Source organism: Daucus carota, chromosome 9 (assembly GCF_001625215.2).
Source record: "Daucus carota subsp. sativus chromosome 9, DH1 v3.0, whole genome shotgun sequence".
Taxonomy (NCBI): domain Eukaryota; kingdom Viridiplantae; phylum Streptophyta; class Magnoliopsida; order Apiales; family Apiaceae; genus Daucus; species Daucus carota.
This window is the reverse complement of record NC_030389.2, coordinates 40,930,744-40,950,142: the sequence shown is the minus strand read 5'-3', so window position 1 is coordinate 40,950,142 and position 19,399 is coordinate 40,930,744. Positions and strand designations below refer to the sequence as shown.

Below are 19,399 nucleotides of genomic sequence, written 5' to 3'. Positions count from 1 at the left end.
TATAGGGACGAAATTAAAATTTCGATTATAGGAAATATATAATAAAACTAATAATATTTAAATTCAATATAGAAATAAGAGATTGATTTTAAGAAATATACTAGAAAATCAAAAAAAAAAAGGGGAATAGTAGAATATATTTTTATAGAGAAAAATATTTTTAAATATGAGAACATGGGAAATAAGAAACAATTTTTTTCCGGTACAAACAAAAAATTATAAATTCAGGGGAAAAGAGAAAATTAATCTATAATGATTCAATAAATATTCATCATATTAAATTATAGGGATCTTTTTAAAAATACCCATCTGTAAAATCATTTTTTTAAAAATACTACCATCTTTTTCATTGTTTTTAAAAATACCTTTTCATAAAATTTTTTTTTCAAAAATACGATTTGCAACTTTTGCAACCTTGGGCGGCGCAGCCGTAAAAGTTGCAAATGAGGTTGCAAAAGTTGCAAATAAAAATGAAAAGTTGCAACGGTTGCAACTGCAGTTGCAACTAGTTCAACTGAAAACAGTAAGTTGCAAATGAGGTTGCAAAAGTTGCAACTGCAGTTGCAACTTTTGCAACTTCAGTTGCTACTGCAGTTGCAACTTCAGTTGCAACTTAATGCAACTGAAAACTATATATAGTTGTAAATGAGGTTGCAAAAGTTGCAAATGAGGTTGCAACTGCAGTTGCAACTTTTGCAACTTCATTTGCAACCTCAGTTGCAACTAAATGCAACTGAAAACTGTAAGTAACAACAGATGTATGGTGTGCCCCTGGCGGGGCCATTAGAATACAATAGAATCAACTGAATGCAACCATATGCAACTGAATACAACCATATGCAACCATATATGCAATTACAAATACTGATTTCAAGTTCCAGTTTTCAAATGTCATTTTCGACCTCATTTTCGGAATCGATATATATATATATATATCGATTCCGAAAATGAGGTCGAAAATGACATTTGAAAACTGGAACTTGAAATCAGAAATTCAGTTGCAGATGAAGTTGCAAAAGAGGTTGCAACACGGCTGGCTAGTTGCAAATGAGGTTGCAAAAGTTGCAAACAGTATTTTTGAAAAAACAATTTTATGAAAAGGTATTTTTAAAAATAATTCTGGAAGGTAGTATTTTTGTAAATAATTAAAGAAAAGGTAGGTAGTTTTGTAGATTTCCCTAGATTATAAACAAAATATACCCAATTTTTATATTTTTAGAATTCTTCTCCGCATTTCAAATTTTAAAATGAATTTTCTTTTAAAAAGAAAAAAATTATTCATCCCTAAATTTGAACTTTTGGGGTTTTCCCCATATTTAATTTCATACTTTATAATTATATGATCTAAAATAAATTATTTAATTATACTTGATGTTTAATTAAATATAAGCCCAGAATTCATGATGGGAGCCCAACTTCGGTTTGAAAATAAAGACTTTATTGGGTTGAGTAACCCAAATTCGGTTTGAAAATAAAGACTGTATTTGGTTTCGAGGAGTTACATGTGGTGGAAGGAGTAATCGGGTTAAGTTGGGTATGAATTTATGAGTTTGATCCTTTGAGATATCATATATGATATCATGTGTTCGTTGAGTGTTGAAATTTATATATACATTATTTTTGTAAAAAATAAGTTATTAATTTATATTAAGTTATTAAGTTATTAATAAGTTATTTTTTGCATCATTGATTTAATTTTGTATATAATATTAATATTTCATTACTTAAATAAAGGCCAAAAAAATTAAAAATGAATGCATAATACCTAACTCCCCACTTGGGTATCAAAACCCATATCTTGGGGGTTTAAGATTTTATATTCTCTAACCAAACACTAGATATGAATTTGGAATGAACAAACTCCATACCTGATTCTAGACGCCCATGAACCAAATAATCCATAACTTCAACCTGGAGTCCTACATAAGGATTCGGAGTGGATTTCTATTCAAGAAACCGAAACTTTGCCTAAATTGAAAAATTTTACACCTCTTATAGATATATCAGGAACTCATAATCAAGAATTACGTCTCGACTTGATTGTCAAAAATCTTTTAAAAATATATAGATATTTTGTAAGAAAATATATAGTCCAATAACACAGGTTAGTCAAAAATCTTTTAAAATATATAGTCCAATGGAAGAAAATATATAGTCCAATAAAAATGTGTGGAAATATATAGTAAAATGGAAGTAATAATTTTAAATAAAGAATCTTATCTTTTATGATAAAGATATTAATACAAGTATCATCGTATTATTGATATGCTAGATTGATATCTATCAAGTTGTCCCTAAGCCGACCAACTATCTTCTTCATCCTTTTTTTTCTTCTAAGAACTCTTTTCTTCCTCTCAATAAAAAATGTGATTTTCTTGAATCTATAAATTACAACAATGAAGATAATAAGATTACTATCACATAACTTTCTTTGCTAAACCCATATCGAGCTTTCACTAAAAAACATAATGTTCTTTCTTCTTATTTAGAAGCTAAAGATCTAGTCTTGATTTCAAAGCTCGAGCAAGTCCATATTCTTTCTATTTTGTTGGGAGATTCGTTGCCAAAGCAGTGACGGATGCAAAACTTTTCTCAACTTCATTTTGGAGCTGTTAGAATGCCTCTAACCCTCTATGAAGGAAATGACTACTAGTTTTTGCAAGGATGACACTTTTGGTGCATAAGCAGCTATTGTTCAAACCACGTTAAAAGCTGGTACAATTTTTGTAACGCTTTTCCCAAACTTCAATTTGAGGCTTGGTGACCCTTTTATCTAAAAGAATCTCAAAGTTTAGCTTCAGATTATTGGAGCACTGCAAATTTCAAAAACTTATATTGCCAGTCTTCTGTATTAAATGACCTATAGAATATTTCAAAACCATTTATTTGACCCCAGTCTTCCCTGAGATACAAATAATGCACTATTTCTACAATTTGATGCTCAACCAAGCTCATGTATTCATGTGCCAAAGCAAATTTTTAAAAACGAGCTAGTTAAAGTTCTTCCAAAGTCATGGGTAACTCATTGTAAGAAAATCCAGAAGGATAATCAGCTCATCCATTCATTAATCATCTTCTTCAGAAAGAAAGATGTTGCTACTGAAATTGTATATCGAAAAGATGATTCTTCATCTTCTTCCAACACATATATTTGATCAACATAGTGCTAGCCTTTACTTGTCTTAGCTTCCGAAACAAATTAAACTTTATTTGATCATCCCATCCCATATGACTGTTGTCTTTTTTCTCTATTGTAGCTGTCAACTGATAATGCTTGATTTAGCAAATAATAAACCAATGTGATAGCTGTTAATAGCTTTCATGACTTGGCCATTAATTGCTTCTTATTATCAGTTGATAGCTTATCTGTATTAGTCGTTGATGAAATTTTATTCCTCATCCGTTGATAGCTTAGATTTAGTCGTTAATCTTCACTTCACTTGAGTAGTTTACATACTTAGAATATTAAATATTTACAAATTGGTCGCTACATTTACTTAACCAAAATTACACTAACTGTTTTAACTTATCATCAAGCCTAACATATTCCTAACAATGTACTTGTACAAGGTGGGGTTGAATATGAGTACCGTAAAACAATGTCCGTTTATCAATTATTAAAACAAATATTCAAGCAACGAATAATCAATAAACACAATGATAAAAACAACTATATGTATATATATGAACAAGTTAAAACTTTCTTTACAAATGCGTACAGAAACCTTAGTAGTTGCACCAGCAACTCTTGCAATTACAAACTCAATACACAAACTCTCTATGTACAAAATACAAAGCTTCACGATAACCTAATTCAACTTGCAATCACTCAAATATGTATATAGAATTACAATGACTAAAGAGAGTTTATATACAAAGCTACCTATCACCTATAACAGCAAATTCAATCATTTCTATGTAAATAGGAGGTACGTTCCTTCCTCCTAGTCGATATTTACCATCATTACCAATCTTTTCATTCTCTAGCATATCTTTCCTTCCAATAAAAAATTCAGTTTTAATTTCGAGACTTTCCATCGTTAGGCAGGACTTTCATTTTCTGCAACTTTTATGACTTCTCAAATACTACCTCCATCCCAAATTAGATGTCCCCGTTGACTTTGGGCACGTAACTTTAGATGCATTGACCGTCTACTTCCGAAATTTATTTTTTTATTTTTTCTTTTATAAATAAAAATTTCATATTTTAATTTTTATTTGCAAAAATAAAATTTTAAAAATAAATCACGTATCTATGCGGTCAATGAACCTTAAATTGTGTGCCTAAAGTCAACGGGGCCATCTAATTTGGGATGGAGGGAGTACGTATATATCCTAGTAGTTTGGTCAACCCAAATTCGACCCGAACTTGAAAAACTCCAACCCGAATTCGTATTTATGGGTCGAATTCGTGTCGGGTCCAATATTACCACCCGGGAAGATAATAGGAATAAGGTAAATAATAATTTATAATAGCGGAAAGTAGAAACAATCAATATTCAAAAGTAAGGCTCTGTACCTTTTAAACAGGACAAGTCAAAAGTAAAGATTGCTCTTTTACCACTTTTAAGATTAAGGAAATAAAGCTGCAAATCAAGCTGTTCAACTGCACAAAAAATGGAAATTAACTACAATTGCATGTAAACACGGTTAACATTAGAAAAAATATGAAGGATTATTATGCTTTGATTCACGAGAGATTCAGCCTCCCATATTAGCACAGTAGAGGGACAATTAATAACTACAATATTTCAACCGATGCATGCTCCTATGCTCCATCAAGCGACACAGGCATGAGGCACCATCAGTTCATCTCAATACAAAGATTCTCATATTTAGCATTAAAGTCTAGCAAAGGACAAAGTAACTTTAACTAAGCATTTGGCCATAAGTGAGTCTCGCACTTTGTCGGATCCTTCTTATTACAACCGGACACCTCACCTTGTAACATCCCAGGTCAAAATGAAAACTTAGGTCTTGTTTCAACTTGTTTGAAGAGATCAAGATCCATGAATGACTTGTTTCTATGTTGTTCTATTGATTTTATGCTTCAATTTTCAGCGTATGTGATTTATGTGCAGTAGACACTATTTTTATGAATGTACAATAGACTAGTCTATATAAAGTTTTACTTGCATGGAGCTTAAGTGCCAAGTCCCCGTACCCGAGTCTAATTCCGGATCCATGTCCACGAATCCTAATTATCCTAAAACTACGAATCTGACTCTTGGATCTGTACCCGTGTCCGATACCCATACCCGTGTCCGGGTAACTTGGCCTGCGAAAAGAAACTTTCAAGTGGAGAAGGACAGAAGTTACCTGACTCAGAGCAGAAGATACACTGAATGAGATTACGAAGTTCTAACCGAGCTAATTGTACCTCCTCTACCACATCTAGCATACTACCTAGAAGTAAGCTGCTTATCTGCACCAAACAGCAGCTATATAAGGGAAAAATTCACATAATGGTTCAAGCTATATATTCTTTCAGATACTACACGAGATGTAAATAGAAATTAATTGAGTACTTATTTTCTTGGTGTTGTACTTCAATCTTCAATATGTCTTTACAGTTTTAAGTTGTAACAATGACATTTGGACACTTTGAACTGCAAAAGTAGATTAGCGTCCCGTGCATTCGAATTCAAAGTATTAAATTAGTGTTGCATAAGGAAAGGATGGTAAAGCAAATCATCAATTTATGCAAAGCTGATCCTATGATGAAATTTTCTAATTCATGAGTTCTACTCTGGTTTTGGCATAGTACTATCAACTGCCAGTAATCTGTTTGCTTGAGAAGACACAATTTCGGATATTACAGTTCTATATTCAACCGTTTAAAAGTGATGGAAGAAAAATAGAGACTCTCAAGTAAAGCATTTCAGGAAATTGCAGCCAAATACTCTTTTAAGCTAGCAGGTTTTAGGGGAGACAAGCAACCAAGTCCAGGAAATGAAGGACTACAAAACTTTTTGTGAACTTACTTGTCTTTCCTCTGCCAAACTTCTTGAACTTACGTACTTCCTTGTGGACTCAGCATCAAAGAAATATGCAAATGCAGTGAGAGCATCCACGCCTGGTAAATTCTACAAAACAAGAAAACATATCATGAAGTACTTGAACCAAAATATTCATTAAACTGTTATGTAACAATATGACTCTTTATCACCTTGATTATGTTCATATTGTGAAGTTCATAGGAACAGAAACGGTTGAAACTGGACGAAACACAACATTTACCCTGAGAATCACCAGGGAAAAATATATTAGCAGTAAAATTCAGATCAAAACAAGACTGGTTATATATAAAAACAAATAAACCTTTCAAAAAGTCACACATGTGTGATGAAACCGAGGTAGTTCAGTAAAATATTGCAATGCCTGTTCCTGTTCTCCAAATGGACAATATCCCACAACAACTGAAATGACAAGAAGGATGTCCTTTTAAATCATAAGTAAAGTTAATTGCATTTTCTCCTTTATATTACATAATCACCGACCTGCATATCTAAGCGTGAAAACCAGCAACAGGCTCGCTTTGTCAAATAGCCATCGACCAACACAACAGTTTCTGCAGAATCCGGTTTTCCTTTTATCTTACAGTGCACAAGGAATATTTCTGTCAACTTTGTAACACTTCTCTCTAATTTTCCAAAACCTGCTTCAGGGCAGTAAAGTTGTCTTGGGAAGACTGAACTGTTAAAATTATAAACTTTTAAGAATTAAACCATAAACATTTAAGTCATTACCATGTATTATTGGTCATCATAGATTATCTGGGTTCAGATAGAACTAAAACGAATTTTAATATTTTGTGTTATCAATAGCTGCTTTCTGTTGCTCATGATCGCGTAATGATGATTTTTATTCAATACAATACATACATAAAAGGTACAGATTTCAAACAATACAGTTCGCTGTGCTAAAGTTTCACATTATCAGATGTATACTAAGAAGACACTAAACAGCATAACTGATAGAGATTGTGGAAATGAAACAAGCACAGATAATAGAAAAAATAAAGGTTATAAAGCAATTTAGATAATAACTTCTGTGACACATAAAATGGTGTTAAAAGGGTGCAGATTGGATCTTGAATAAATTAGAAAGAAAAAGCTAAACATTACACATCAGTCTGAATACCTCAAATTTGTCTGCAGTTTGGAGACGAGAATACAGCTTTTCAACAAATCCCTGACAACAAAATATAAGTATGATGAGTTATCTTGCTCTCCTAAAACTGCAGAGTATCAGTGATCACCAAAACCTCAGATGATTATTATTACCTGAGCATCATTTAAATGGTTAAGAGGTGAATATGACCTGGAGCTTGTAGTCTTTTCTGAAGACTGGAGCTGCTGTTTTTTCATGCTACGAATGACACGCTGCAATTTTGCTTTCTTTTTCATTTTGCTTGACATCGTCCCCGTATTATTTGCCTAAAATCAATCAAAAAAAAGATAATACACTCTCGTAAACTGAAATAAGAAAGCAAACTGCAAATTCCTGTCACCCAAGGTCTGAAGTTCCATAAATAGCGCAAGGATTTCACCAATCTTAACTGTCTAACATACATACACCTGAGGCATATTCATGTAAAAGCTAAAAAAATTAAAAGAAATCACTGTGCAAGGTATACAAATAGAGTAAAAGTTGTAAAGTTCTTCCGTAATTAGCAAAGTCAGAAAAATGAGGAATCTACATATACCGAAGACCCAACTTCGACAAATAATAATTGGTTAAACAACATAAGTGGACAAAGTATAGCTTGAATATTCGACTCTGACAAATCCAATTAAATTATGTAGCACTCGTACCTACCACAAGATACTCCATAAACTATCGTGTGCTCTATGCTTACAAACATTTATTACACCATTGTAAACGTGTAGTGGAATTGAATTTAGTGGTGTGGTAATTGAACCATCAAGTTCTTTTCCATCTAACAAAATAGCATTACAGTCAGAATTTAATTCAGAAATATATTAGTCCGCGAATATATACCCTTCCATTACATTATGCCCCCATAGTCGAATTACTCACAATTAATTAAATTAAGGACCATACCACACTCCTCAGACATGCATGGGAATATTTTGTGGTTCCAAAACAGGCTCTGCAACACAAGAATAGTAAATAAGCAAACAGATACCATTACTGCTGCACTCCACTAAAGCCAATAGAATCAGACCTTAATGGTCTACCCTCCAATGTGTAACCATACACTGACTGAATGCAACGAACTGCTTCTTCCTCCTTTGAATAAGTTATATATCTGTAAAAACAAAGGTTGATAATCTAACAGTTAATATATATCTCATATATAACTTCTAATAACTTTATTAACTTCAGACATGTATAAGAATCTAAATACACATATCCAAGTCATTGCCCAAATTTATACCTAAAAGCCTGCTGTTTGGCTTCAAATTTTTACGAGAATAAGGTATACGGTTTAATATTCAGGAGATCTATTAGACACACAATTATAAAAAAAAAATATTGCTGTATGTTGGCCTAATTATACTTGCAATCTTAAAAGTCATTTCAATCAGTATAACAAACACTTACACACTACAAGTGCTATTTGAAATATATGTCCTCCACAGAAAACTTGACAAACGCAAATGTTCCTCAACAGACCAAACAAAAATGTACAACTTAGCAACAATCTCTATTAATTATTCATGCTTTGGTTTCTTTATCTGAATTTCTGTAAGTACATACCCAAAGAACATACGCAACCCCGAGTTTCAGGCTTGGAAACATATATATTGAATTAGTGAAAAGAAAAAATAACATTAATAATTTTACCAAACTATGAATTCAATTCAAGTTTGTAAATCATAATAAAAAATGTCAATTTCTTTTTGCTCAGAAATCCCAAACCTTCATCAGGCTCCTGTGGGGAGAGGACAAACAGACATGAGATTGAAAGCTTCCTCACCTTCTAATAATTTACTGGAGTGCAGGATGCCAGCATCATAACGAGCTTACCTGAACCAATCACTAGAATCGACCTCATCTAGCCAGATCGTAGAAGAAGAATGGAGCCCCTGGTGGGAGGGATCAGTTCGTTGGAAGACTGGGTCTAAGAAGGAGCATGCATCAGTTGGACAGGATAGGTTGGTAAATAGGCCGGGATTTCCTTACCTGAATAAATTTGCTCAGTACAGAAAAACATGTTCTCATATAATAGATAGATTTATTTTAAGTTCAGTAAATGACCACAGGGTGTAGAATTCATACAGCAAATATTACACAAATGCTCATCATTTTATAATTGATCTGACACTATCCTTAGCTTATTAGTTCTGACATTGAAAGTTTGATGCATAAAATGATGCAAAGTGAGAAACTTTTACTTGACATTGAAAGTTTGATGCATAAAATGATGTCTAGTGAGAAACTTTTACTTTTTCAGCATCCAATCCATCCTTCAAATAACTAATAATACATAAAATAATAGAACACTTCAATTTATTATATTCTAATAACTATCAGCATGCTTCAACCCATCATGACTCAAAACTAATGACGCCCAAGTCGGAAATGGATCCAACCGATCATCCGCAAGACTGGTTTGGTCCAATATACCCTGCCTCACGGTTCCAACTCTCAGCGTCTTCCCATTCATACCAATGGAACACAGAATCTAATTCTAGTAAGGCTTCCTTTTCCAACCCCCTGGTGTAGAAGGGGAAATTCATATCTTCAATCGTCGGAAAAGCCGAGTCTCTGACGATCATTCCATCTCGATCAAAAGCAAGAAGTCTTCTCGTATCTCCAACATCGTAAATCTCTTCTTGTCTAAAGTATCGTTTATCAAAGTCAGCAGGTATAATATCAGAAGCATAGCGGAAGCCTTTTGGCAGATGATACACAAACCAGGCCGGCGGGTCTACAACATCATCAGTGTCAGATACATAGATGTGGATTACTTCAAATTCACCATCTGTACTCTTCATAGAGAGATACCTTTCTTTTAACATGTTTAGGAACTCATCTTCAAATAGACCAAATAAAAGCATAATCCTCTTGCCAGCAAGTTGAGAGAGCGAAACCTATTAAAGTGGAATTGATAAGTTGACATGTACTGAAAAATTGGGCAACAATGCACCATTATAACTGTAACAGGTGCCGTTAAAGAAGAAATAATTATGATTTATTAACCAGTTTCAATGTTCTTTAATAGGCGCCATGGAAGTGGCTTTAGGAACTGGAATAAGAGAAGATAAAATTTATACCAAACTCTTTGAATAATGCATCAAGACGTCAAAAGAACATACCTTGGATCCGTCATTTCTGGTCAAGACCTTGTTCGTCTCCAAAATCATCTCTAACTTCAATTTCTTTATTCTTTCGGTCTCTAACTCGAGAGCTTTTTCACGCGTGAAGGGGTATCCTGGAACTCTATAGTTCAACAAAATGTCGGCTCCACATGGTTCACAAAATTCTCCATGAGGACCGACAATTACAAGCTTGGAGATCTCCTCATCATCACCATAAATATAATCCTCAGGATACTCGTAAATTATTTTCAACTTCTTCAGGATAGGGTCTTTATAAGGGAGAGCTAACCAAGGCATAGTCCCAAAAGTTCTCCAGAATGAATCTTCATTTCTAAATCCAATAGTAATGGGTGTGTCACAAAGGTAAAGAAGCACAACCTCAAATTTAACTTCTTTTTCAGCCAACTTTTCATATGCATTCCTAAGTTCTTCTGTAAGCATATCAGTTTCAGTTACGTTGCCTGCGTGGAAGTATAGAGCTACCACCTTATCTTCAAGTGTATGAATAGGCACCTAACAATACATGTAACAGTAGGAAGTGTAAAGGAAAATATTATTATCCAAACTCAACTGGATGTACAAATGAAAAAGAAATTAATTGACTACAACAAGGTACTCGTGGATATGCCCTTATCACCAAATGTTATAAAGTGTGCATGGTATACCTTGTCCCCGTTATTCGCAATGACATAGTCTCGTTCAGGGGAAGACAGAAGTTTTTCTACTGTGGGTTCTGCAGCGATTGCTTTGCATTCAGATTCCAGGGATTCGAGCCTCTCACTGCTGAAAGGATATCCTAGACTTCCATATCGAATAAAATCATAAATGACAATTGTTTGCAAAACGACCCCTTTTGAATCAATTACAAACAGGCTACCGTTGTTATCCCTAAAACCAAATCTTTTCTGCAGAAGTTCCCTGGATGTTCTATCAGACAATGGAATGGCAGTCCAGGGCATGCAAGAAAATACCTCTTCAAAATCATTCTCAAGGTCTGTTTTAGGTAAAGGATCAAATAACATTTCTTCTTCAAAGCTAGTGTCATCATCATCAACAGCCACAAAAACGATCTCGAAACCTTTGTTAGGTGGTAGAAAGTTGTATACATCCTTTAATCTTTCTGTGATCAGCCCCACCCGCTCAGCAGAATTATTATCAACAAGTGGCAGTAACACAAAATATATAACGATAACCTTGTCAGCAAACTGCTCAGCCTTCACCTACAGAGTATATACTTGTTATAAGTTGATAAGCTGAAAACACATGTTTATAGCTGTTACATAGGTAAACCTCATTCTAGCTTCCAGGTACAATTTCAAAAGCCAGTCAGACACAACACAAGTCATGCATTTTAAAGAAGTATATTTTGGAGCTAAAGTGATGTAGGATATATATATATATAAAAAAAATATAATTTATCAATAGGCTTTGTGGATATTTCACAATGGCGCTTGAGTTGTCATCCAAACTGTTCTAGATTTCATATTATCGCCATGCAAAATAAAAGTCGAGATATTAGATTTCGGCTTGTTTGTGCAAGTAGCTTATAATTGGTCCTATTTGGTACAGTGCTTATTGCATAAAACTAACTAACAATTTGATATTTGAATACAAGTCCACAGAATGACCGCATCCCTCTCCTTGCACAAGAATTGATTTGCCCCTCACACTAAGCAGTTAAGAAATATCACAAAACCTCTCAAATAACTAAATTGGTCAAAATTGAACTTGGGAAAACTCTGGTACATGATCGATGAGAAATAAACCAGGTGTTCATTTTAACTATGCTCGGCATCGATTTCATTTTTCGTTAAGCTTTCTTCACTTCAATGCGAGAGTAGTAGTAGTCTGTTAGGATTGCACCAACAACTGCTTTACATTAGCACTCTCCTTAGAAGACTGTTAGTGTTAGTATAGTACAAGGGAAGGGCTGTTTAGCACTTTCACATTACTTAAGGATATCAAATCTATAGATAGAAGTATGAGTTGTATTTTTCGAGGATGTTGAATTTAAATACAGAAAATGGAATCTAATTCCACCAACTGCTTCTCTCTCTTGTTTGTCTATAACTGCATTCTCTCTCTAAAACCCTAGCTTTCTCTCTCCAAAACCCTAGCTTTCTCTACAAGTTGTTTAGAAAAAAGATGTTTACCTCCATTAAGTTGTTGCATGTCACCATGCAATTCTCTCATTTTCCTCTACCTCGTCAAGTATATCATTATCTTATAGACTTAGGTCTCCTGGTAAGTCCACAACTTGTATTCTTGTGCTACTTAACTCTGTACAAACCTGTTTCATCATTACACATCATGCCAGCCTCTGCCAATGAATTCAATTTAGGCTTTTTTTTTTACACTCACTACAAGCTGCCCCTCCTGCATTTTGTTACATCCCAAACCATTCTGTTTTGGAGAGATGGGTTACAGCCGCCCATGTTTCATCCTTTCTTCTCCCCAATCATCACTTCTGCACCCCAATTATTCCCAGATTATGTTGGAAAGAGTCTCTCCCTCGAGCACACAGTGTGAATACCATCATACCAAACGTTTTCACTTGTATTTTCTAGTCTGGAGTCACTTTCCGATGTTTTCCAGTAGACCTAATTCTACCCATAAAAAGAATGATAATTTGTAAATATATTAATCATGCAAAGCTTCACAGTCATGTTTTTATCATCAGCCTCTTTATCTATGGGTCCACAATCTTGTAATCTACTGTTTGTGATTTCAGATGAAATATCAAAGAAAGAACAGGATACCAATGCATTACCAGGCGAATAACTTTTGATGTTTGGATAAATAACCATCTACAGTAATACCAGGGGAACACATTACCCTAGCTTAAAGAAGAAGATGAAGAAAAATATTCAGGAACAATGGCATATCTTTATCAAAGTAAGTGGAGCTTTAAAGGCAAGCCAAAGCTAAATACAGCTACCAAATTCTTGCCTCTCTTTATTTGGATACATGATCACTTGCTTCGATTCCCTGATTCATCACTAAAACTAAGTTACTCTTTGCCACTAAAACCGCAGATTCTAAGCATGATGGTACTACTACTACTACTACTCCACGATGATAACCAGAAAAGATGACAGAATCTTTAAAGCCAAAACTAGCAATGCAGAATATCACATCCGAGTCCAAAAGAACAACTTTGTCATCTTAATGGAGGTATCAAACATCTTTTTTCCTAGAAAAAAGATGTTTGCCTCCATTAAGATGAACAACTTTGTCATCTTAAGTCGTTAATGAACTACTTAACCTTGATTAGAGGACTGCTCAATTTAATGCAGGCAGTGAGAGTTTTTGGCGCCGGCTGAGCTCACAGTTGGTGTTCTAGATGATCATTAATTGATTCTCGTTTAACTTGGGCTATCAATGACATTTGTTTCATTTTGTGTCTAGTTCTGGTCATCTCTTTAGCCAATTAGGGCTGTAAAATGATCTGGGTGATCCCGGCATATTATTTTTATCTTGTCCAGATTTGGGTCCGGGATCGTTATATTCGGATATAAACCGATCCCGGTATTTGAGATTCGGATCAGAACCGGATATGATCCAGTATCGTATTTTCTATTTTTTAACGGGGTAGTTTATGATCCATCGAATATGAGCCGGATATGATCCAGTAACACTAAATATCATTATTATTTCAGTTGTTCAAATAATTATCATTTAGTCTAAGTAAACATAATATTATAAAGTATAATAATTTTAAATTAAAACTTATAGTTATATGTTGGTATATATCATTTATTAAATATATACGAAGATATAAGCATGATCACATTAAATAAATCATATTTTATGAAGATATAAACTTAAATAAGATATTAAAATTATATAAAATGATGACTATTTATTTGCAAATATGATGGTGTTAAAATATAATATTTATATGAGTTTGAATCGAATATGAACCGTGGATCATATTCGGTTATTCGGGTAGGATCATATTATGAAAAATTATATGAGACCGAATCTGAGCGGGTATAGGTGTGCTCGTATTCGGGATCATATATTATACGGACTTAATTTTTTCGCCAGATTCGGATCGTTTTCAAAACGGATATGAGACATGTATCATATTTTCGAGCCGGATATGAGCGGAGACACCGGATAGTCCGTATCGATTTACAGCCCTATAGCCAATAAGTGACCCTCAATAGCTGTTATGCGGTCTACTTTATTCTAGCGTGTCGTAATTTCTTAAATACCATCATTAATGTTTTATGATTTGCATAACCCATATCCGATCCCCACTCCATTCAGGACAGAGCTTGTTCGGCTTTGGGAACAAGAAATTTTTATAAGAAAATTTTGGGGACCGGGGCAGAAACAAAAATTAAAGTCTCCCTGCTCCGAAATTCCCCCAAACCATGGCATTAACATTAATATAAGACAATGTAGAAGTACCAACATATATTCTTATGGCTTGGCCTTCCATATATATATATATATATATATATATATATATATATATATATATAGAGTCCTACTCCAATACAAACCAAATTAGCCTAAAAACTAAAAACCAGTTCTGGTCAGTTTTTTATCACTATTTTTTACTACAGAAATCACTAATTTGTACATAACATATCACTAATTTATATATAGCATATCTCGCGAATATAAATACACACACACACATCACATATATGCAACGTATATGACCATCATCTTCACCTGAACCGTTATAATGGACCTCTTACCACCACCATTACCAGACGTTTTCATGACATGCCACCATTGTCTACCATCACCAATAGTCACATACACTTTCCATCATAACTTACCAAAACTAACAACTACTTAACACCATCATACAACTTCTCTACGGCTTCTTACCACTAAGAACCTTCCTACGACTCAAATTGATCATATATAATCGATTACCAATAGTTTATGTAAGTAGATTTTCTCAATTTTGATGATAAAAATCGTTGTTTATATATTGTACAAAAACAGTGATTAGTGCAATATAAATTAGTGATACTCGTAGTTATAAATAGTGGTAAGAAATCTGGTTTTTAGTTTGTATTTAAGAGTTGGTTTGTATTTGATCAATTGCCTATATATATATATATATATGTATATATATGTATGTATATATATATGTATGTATGAATATAAAATCATGCACACGTACCTGGTCCCCATTGAATTTGATTAGATAGTCCCTGTTTTTGGTAAACAAAAGCTCGTGTAGATTAACAATATCTCCACTACTGACACTTGTAAGCTCCTTCTGATTAATCTTCTGTTTCTTCATCTCTATTGAGAGATTGGTAAAATTCCTTACCGCTATATCAAAATCAGATTCTTCTTTTGTTTTCCTCTCCAATTCGTAGCATTTACTTCTATGGTCCTCTGTCAAATCAAGTTCCAATATTTGATGAGTTTCAACATACGTAAAAGGATATTACAAGAAATAAAATGTAATCATCCGGTAATATATTTTAATTTATTTTTAACTTTTCAGTGAACCATTTCGGAGTCTTTTAATTAGAATCTATATACTATTTAAGACGACAGCATAAGTTTTGGTTGGTCTGTATTTGGGTCAGTTTATTGGTCTTTTAATTTTATAACATGTTTTGACGGGTCCTTTTTGAATTTTACTAAGACACTGGGAAGCATGGGTGCGGGTGCGGGGATGCGCGGTGCGGGGATACGCGAATTCGGTAAATTTCAAAAAATGAGGATACGGGTGCGGCGGTATACGGCAAAAATAAAATATTAAAAATATATTTTATATATATATAATATTAAAAAAATATAATTTATGTATATAATAATTAGTAAAACTAAATTAACAAAATTATTAAAAAGTCAGCAAATAAAAAATAAAGAAATTAAAAGGAGACAACAACCAGATTAGATTAGCAGTTATTTGTTCATAATCCACGTAGATAGCTAGGCCCAAGCCCAATACAACAAACAACCACTGCACCAACAGAGATATACAATACACACAGATATATAGAGGCATTGCAGTTGGAGCAGATCGAGCCTTATGCGAAGAAGAAACATCCACCGCTCGCCGGAAAGAAGGAGACTAGATTGGGGGCTTCAATTACGGTTGTTTAATATGCTGTGAAATTACCGATGTTGCCCCTCCCGCACCGCATTTCCTGCACCGCCGCGTATCGGCCAAGGATATTCGTCGCCATGCCACCTGGCGCACCCCCTGTCGCACCGCTGCGCTCCCGCACGGTGCGCGCACCCCCTGCGATTCTTCAGTAGTTTGCCGTATGCCTGCTTCACAGCTAAGACATATTTCCATCTCGGTAAAATATATTTCTTGGGTCTTTTTATTTGTAATTTTTTTTCACGGGCTTAATTATTAAAAACTTATTTAGCATGTAAAATAAATGTATTTTCACAAACAAATTAATATTAGAACATGCACAATTAAAAAAATCATATTACAAGTCACTCGTGCATCCCACGGGATATAAGTTAGTTTTATACAAGAGAAAGAAAACAATACTTCTGCAAATTAATACACATATATTGGCCAACATTCCATGAAGGTCCTTCTTATATGTAATTCCGTAGTGCACCATTATAAACCATTAATATTATTATAAATTTTACGGTTAAAATGTGATTCTAATATAGAATATTCAAGCATATATATATTATAAATAATTTAACACCTAAAGTTTGAAAAAAAAAAGTTGATTTCCGAAACCAGTTCTATAGCAGAATAATTCTGGATAACTATTATTCTGTTGTAAAATCATGTTGGAATTTTGCACTATTTTCAATGATTTTTGGAATAAAAAATTGTATTTTTTTAAATTCAATGATTAAAATTTGTATTTATATTCAATGAAAAATATAATAAATATATGTAGTATGAATATACTTATAGTGGTATACCACGAAACTCTCTATAAGAGAGTATGCTATAAAGTGCTACCCCACATATATTAATACATCTATAATTCTACATTTTTCACCACGGCGATACCTTGACAATTACCCCCTAGTTTATACTAGCATTTGTTTAACCTTGTCACCCTCATACAGTGGCGGTGCCACATTAGGGCACCAGGGGGCTCGTGCCCCTCCAACTTTCAAAAAAACAACTATATTTTTGTGGGTCTCACATGTATTATTAACAGGTGCCCCCAGCTGAACTATGTGATTAGGGTTATGGTGTCCCTCTATACATTTGATCCTGGCTCCGCCAATGCCCTCATACCTCAGGTCTAGCAATCCCATTATATATATAAGTAAACAATTTATTCTATATAACTTCAGTAAAACAAATACGTCGTATGTTAATCATTAATTAGGTTAAAAGCTATTCATTGTACTCGACATAGATAGGTCATGTTTGTTTGAAGGGATTATAATCCCCCAATTATTACCTTGTTTATCTCAATTGTCAAGAATAATAATCTCATGAATTCATATCCTAATCAATTGTTTTAGTTCATTTCCATGGGATTGGGATTGAATAAAAAAAGTGATGGCAATAAAATCCCATGAGATGATAATCCTTTAAATTTAAAGAAAACAATGTAGTTATCCTAGGATTATAATCATTTCAAACAAACATGGTCATAAAGCTATTGTATAATAGTGAAGTAGTTGTCATATAGATTACTGTAACATAAGAGCAAGTCCAACAAATGTCTTATTTGGTGTCCTAAATCAAAATTCAGGGTTATTGACAAAAATAAAAGCTCCACCGGTGTCCTAAAAATGCCTTAAATTGCTAGGACATCTTTCATCTGCCTTAATTACACAAGCCTCATTTTAGTTTTAAAAATTGAATATAATACCCTCTCTTTCCACACTTCATTTGCTCTTGCAATTCTAATATATTAGTATTTTAATAATAGAGCTTGTGGATAAGGATTCTTCTTGGACTTGCTCTAAAGAACCAAATTTGTTGTGCCTAGTTCAAGTACAACAAATAATACATTCGTGTTATTAATTAAGCATTCACGCAATATTATACTAGATTAGATTAACGCCGGGAAATAAAGGAAAAGGCCCCATATACCACAATTTTCACAAGTAATGCCCAAAATACTAGAGTTGGAAGGAATCAAATTTCAAGAATCAAAGTGGATCATATTATGCAGTTGGAAGGAAAAGCCCTGATAACCGAATACGATGCATATACATACAATATAATTGAAGAGTTAACAGAAATTTGGTAACCTGTAAAACCGTCAAGTTGGGTGTCCTGCAGCAGAGGGATAGATCTGTTGGCGACATCATATATTGCTGGTGATGATATACACCTGTGTAGTATATAATTTATATGCTCTCGCTCTCGCATCACTAATCTTCCAACTCTCTTGAGCATCCTCATGTTTACTGTGTATTAAAACCCCTAATTAAATTTTCATTTTGTATTATCCTTTCATGTGGTACTACCCTTTTTAATTTTCATTGTTTTCAATAATTAAATTATCCAATTTTGTATTATAATAAAAAATAAATTTATAATTTTTAAAAATTGAAAATCTATTTTAAAAAAGATTAAATATATTTTCTAACTATATAATTTATAACTTTTTTAATTATATAATATGAGTAATTATTGCTCAAAATTTAGTAAATTTTAATAAATCAAATTAAAACAAAATTATCGTTCCGAGATAAATGGAGTATAATAAATAATTAAATATTTACTTCTAATAATTTTATTAACTTCTGACATGTATAAGAATCTAAATACACATATCCAAGAGAGTTATTGTCCAAATTTATACCTAAAAGCCTGCTGTTTGGCTTCAAATTTTTACGACGATTTTATATTCAAGAGATCTATTAGACACATAATTATAAAAAAAATTACGAGTAAAGTACATTATGTGTACTCGCACTTTGTGCGTGACACCACTTATAATATCAATTTTTAATACATATCATTTGCAATACTGAAATTTGATTTTTTTACAAAATGTGTCTCTCCGTCAATTTTTACTAACACAGTTAATATTTATAAGGACATTGCCGTCAATTCTCCATTTCAATAGGGGCAATGCTAGAGACTCCAAATTTTTTCCCCAAAATTTGTTGCCAAATGACGTGGATAATAAGTGCCGAAATTTGATTGGGTGGTTGATGAATCT

At 33.4% G+C, this 19,399-nt stretch overlaps 2 protein-coding genes across 5 annotated transcripts; both read right to left on the bottom strand.

The window, feature by feature from the left end:
* Nucleotides 1-3,149: 3,149 nt before the first annotated feature.
* On the bottom strand, nt 3,150-9,149 carry LOC108201809 (uncharacterized). 2 transcript variants are annotated; one of them, XM_064084462.1, is made up of 10 exons: nt 8,192-9,149; nt 7,287-8,116; nt 7,144-7,194; nt 6,501-6,696; nt 6,339-6,419; nt 6,170-6,241; nt 5,985-6,086; nt 5,320-5,425; nt 4,520-4,606; nt 3,150-3,997 (listed from the first exon to the last, which is right to left on the bottom strand). In XM_064084462.1, exons 2-10 carry the CDS (start codon nt 7,295-7,297, stop codon nt 3,984-3,986), a joined length of 720 nt encoding a protein of 239 aa, XP_063940532.1. In that variant the 5' UTR covers nt 7,298-8,116; nt 8,192-9,149; the 3' UTR covers nt 3,150-3,983. The 2 variants fall into 2 exon arrangements, with proteins under 2 accessions (XP_063940532.1, XP_063940531.1); XM_064084461.1 differs by having other exon boundaries at nt 3,150-3,992.
* Nucleotides 9,150-9,378: 229 nt separating this feature from the next.
* LOC108201806 (probable nucleoredoxin 1-2) lies at nt 9,379-18,668 on the bottom strand. Of its 3 annotated transcripts, XM_064084460.1 has the most exons (6): nt 18,480-18,668; nt 15,445-15,665; nt 10,958-11,512; nt 10,290-10,805; nt 9,979-10,064; nt 9,697-9,901 (listed from the first exon to the last, which is right to left on the bottom strand). In XM_064084460.1, the coding sequence occupies exons 1-6, from the start codon at nt 18,631-18,633 to the stop codon at nt 9,847-9,849; spliced, it is 1,587 nt and encodes a 528-aa protein (XP_063940530.1). In that variant the 5' UTR covers nt 18,634-18,668; the 3' UTR covers nt 9,697-9,846. The 3 variants fall into 3 exon arrangements, with proteins under 3 accessions (XP_017225586.2, XP_063940529.1, XP_063940530.1); XM_017370097.2 differs by having other exon boundaries at nt 9,379-10,064; XM_064084459.1 differs by lacking the exon at nt 15,445-15,665 and having other exon boundaries at nt 9,379-10,064; nt 18,480-18,660.
* Between the last annotated feature and the right edge of the window lie 731 nt (nt 18,669-19,399).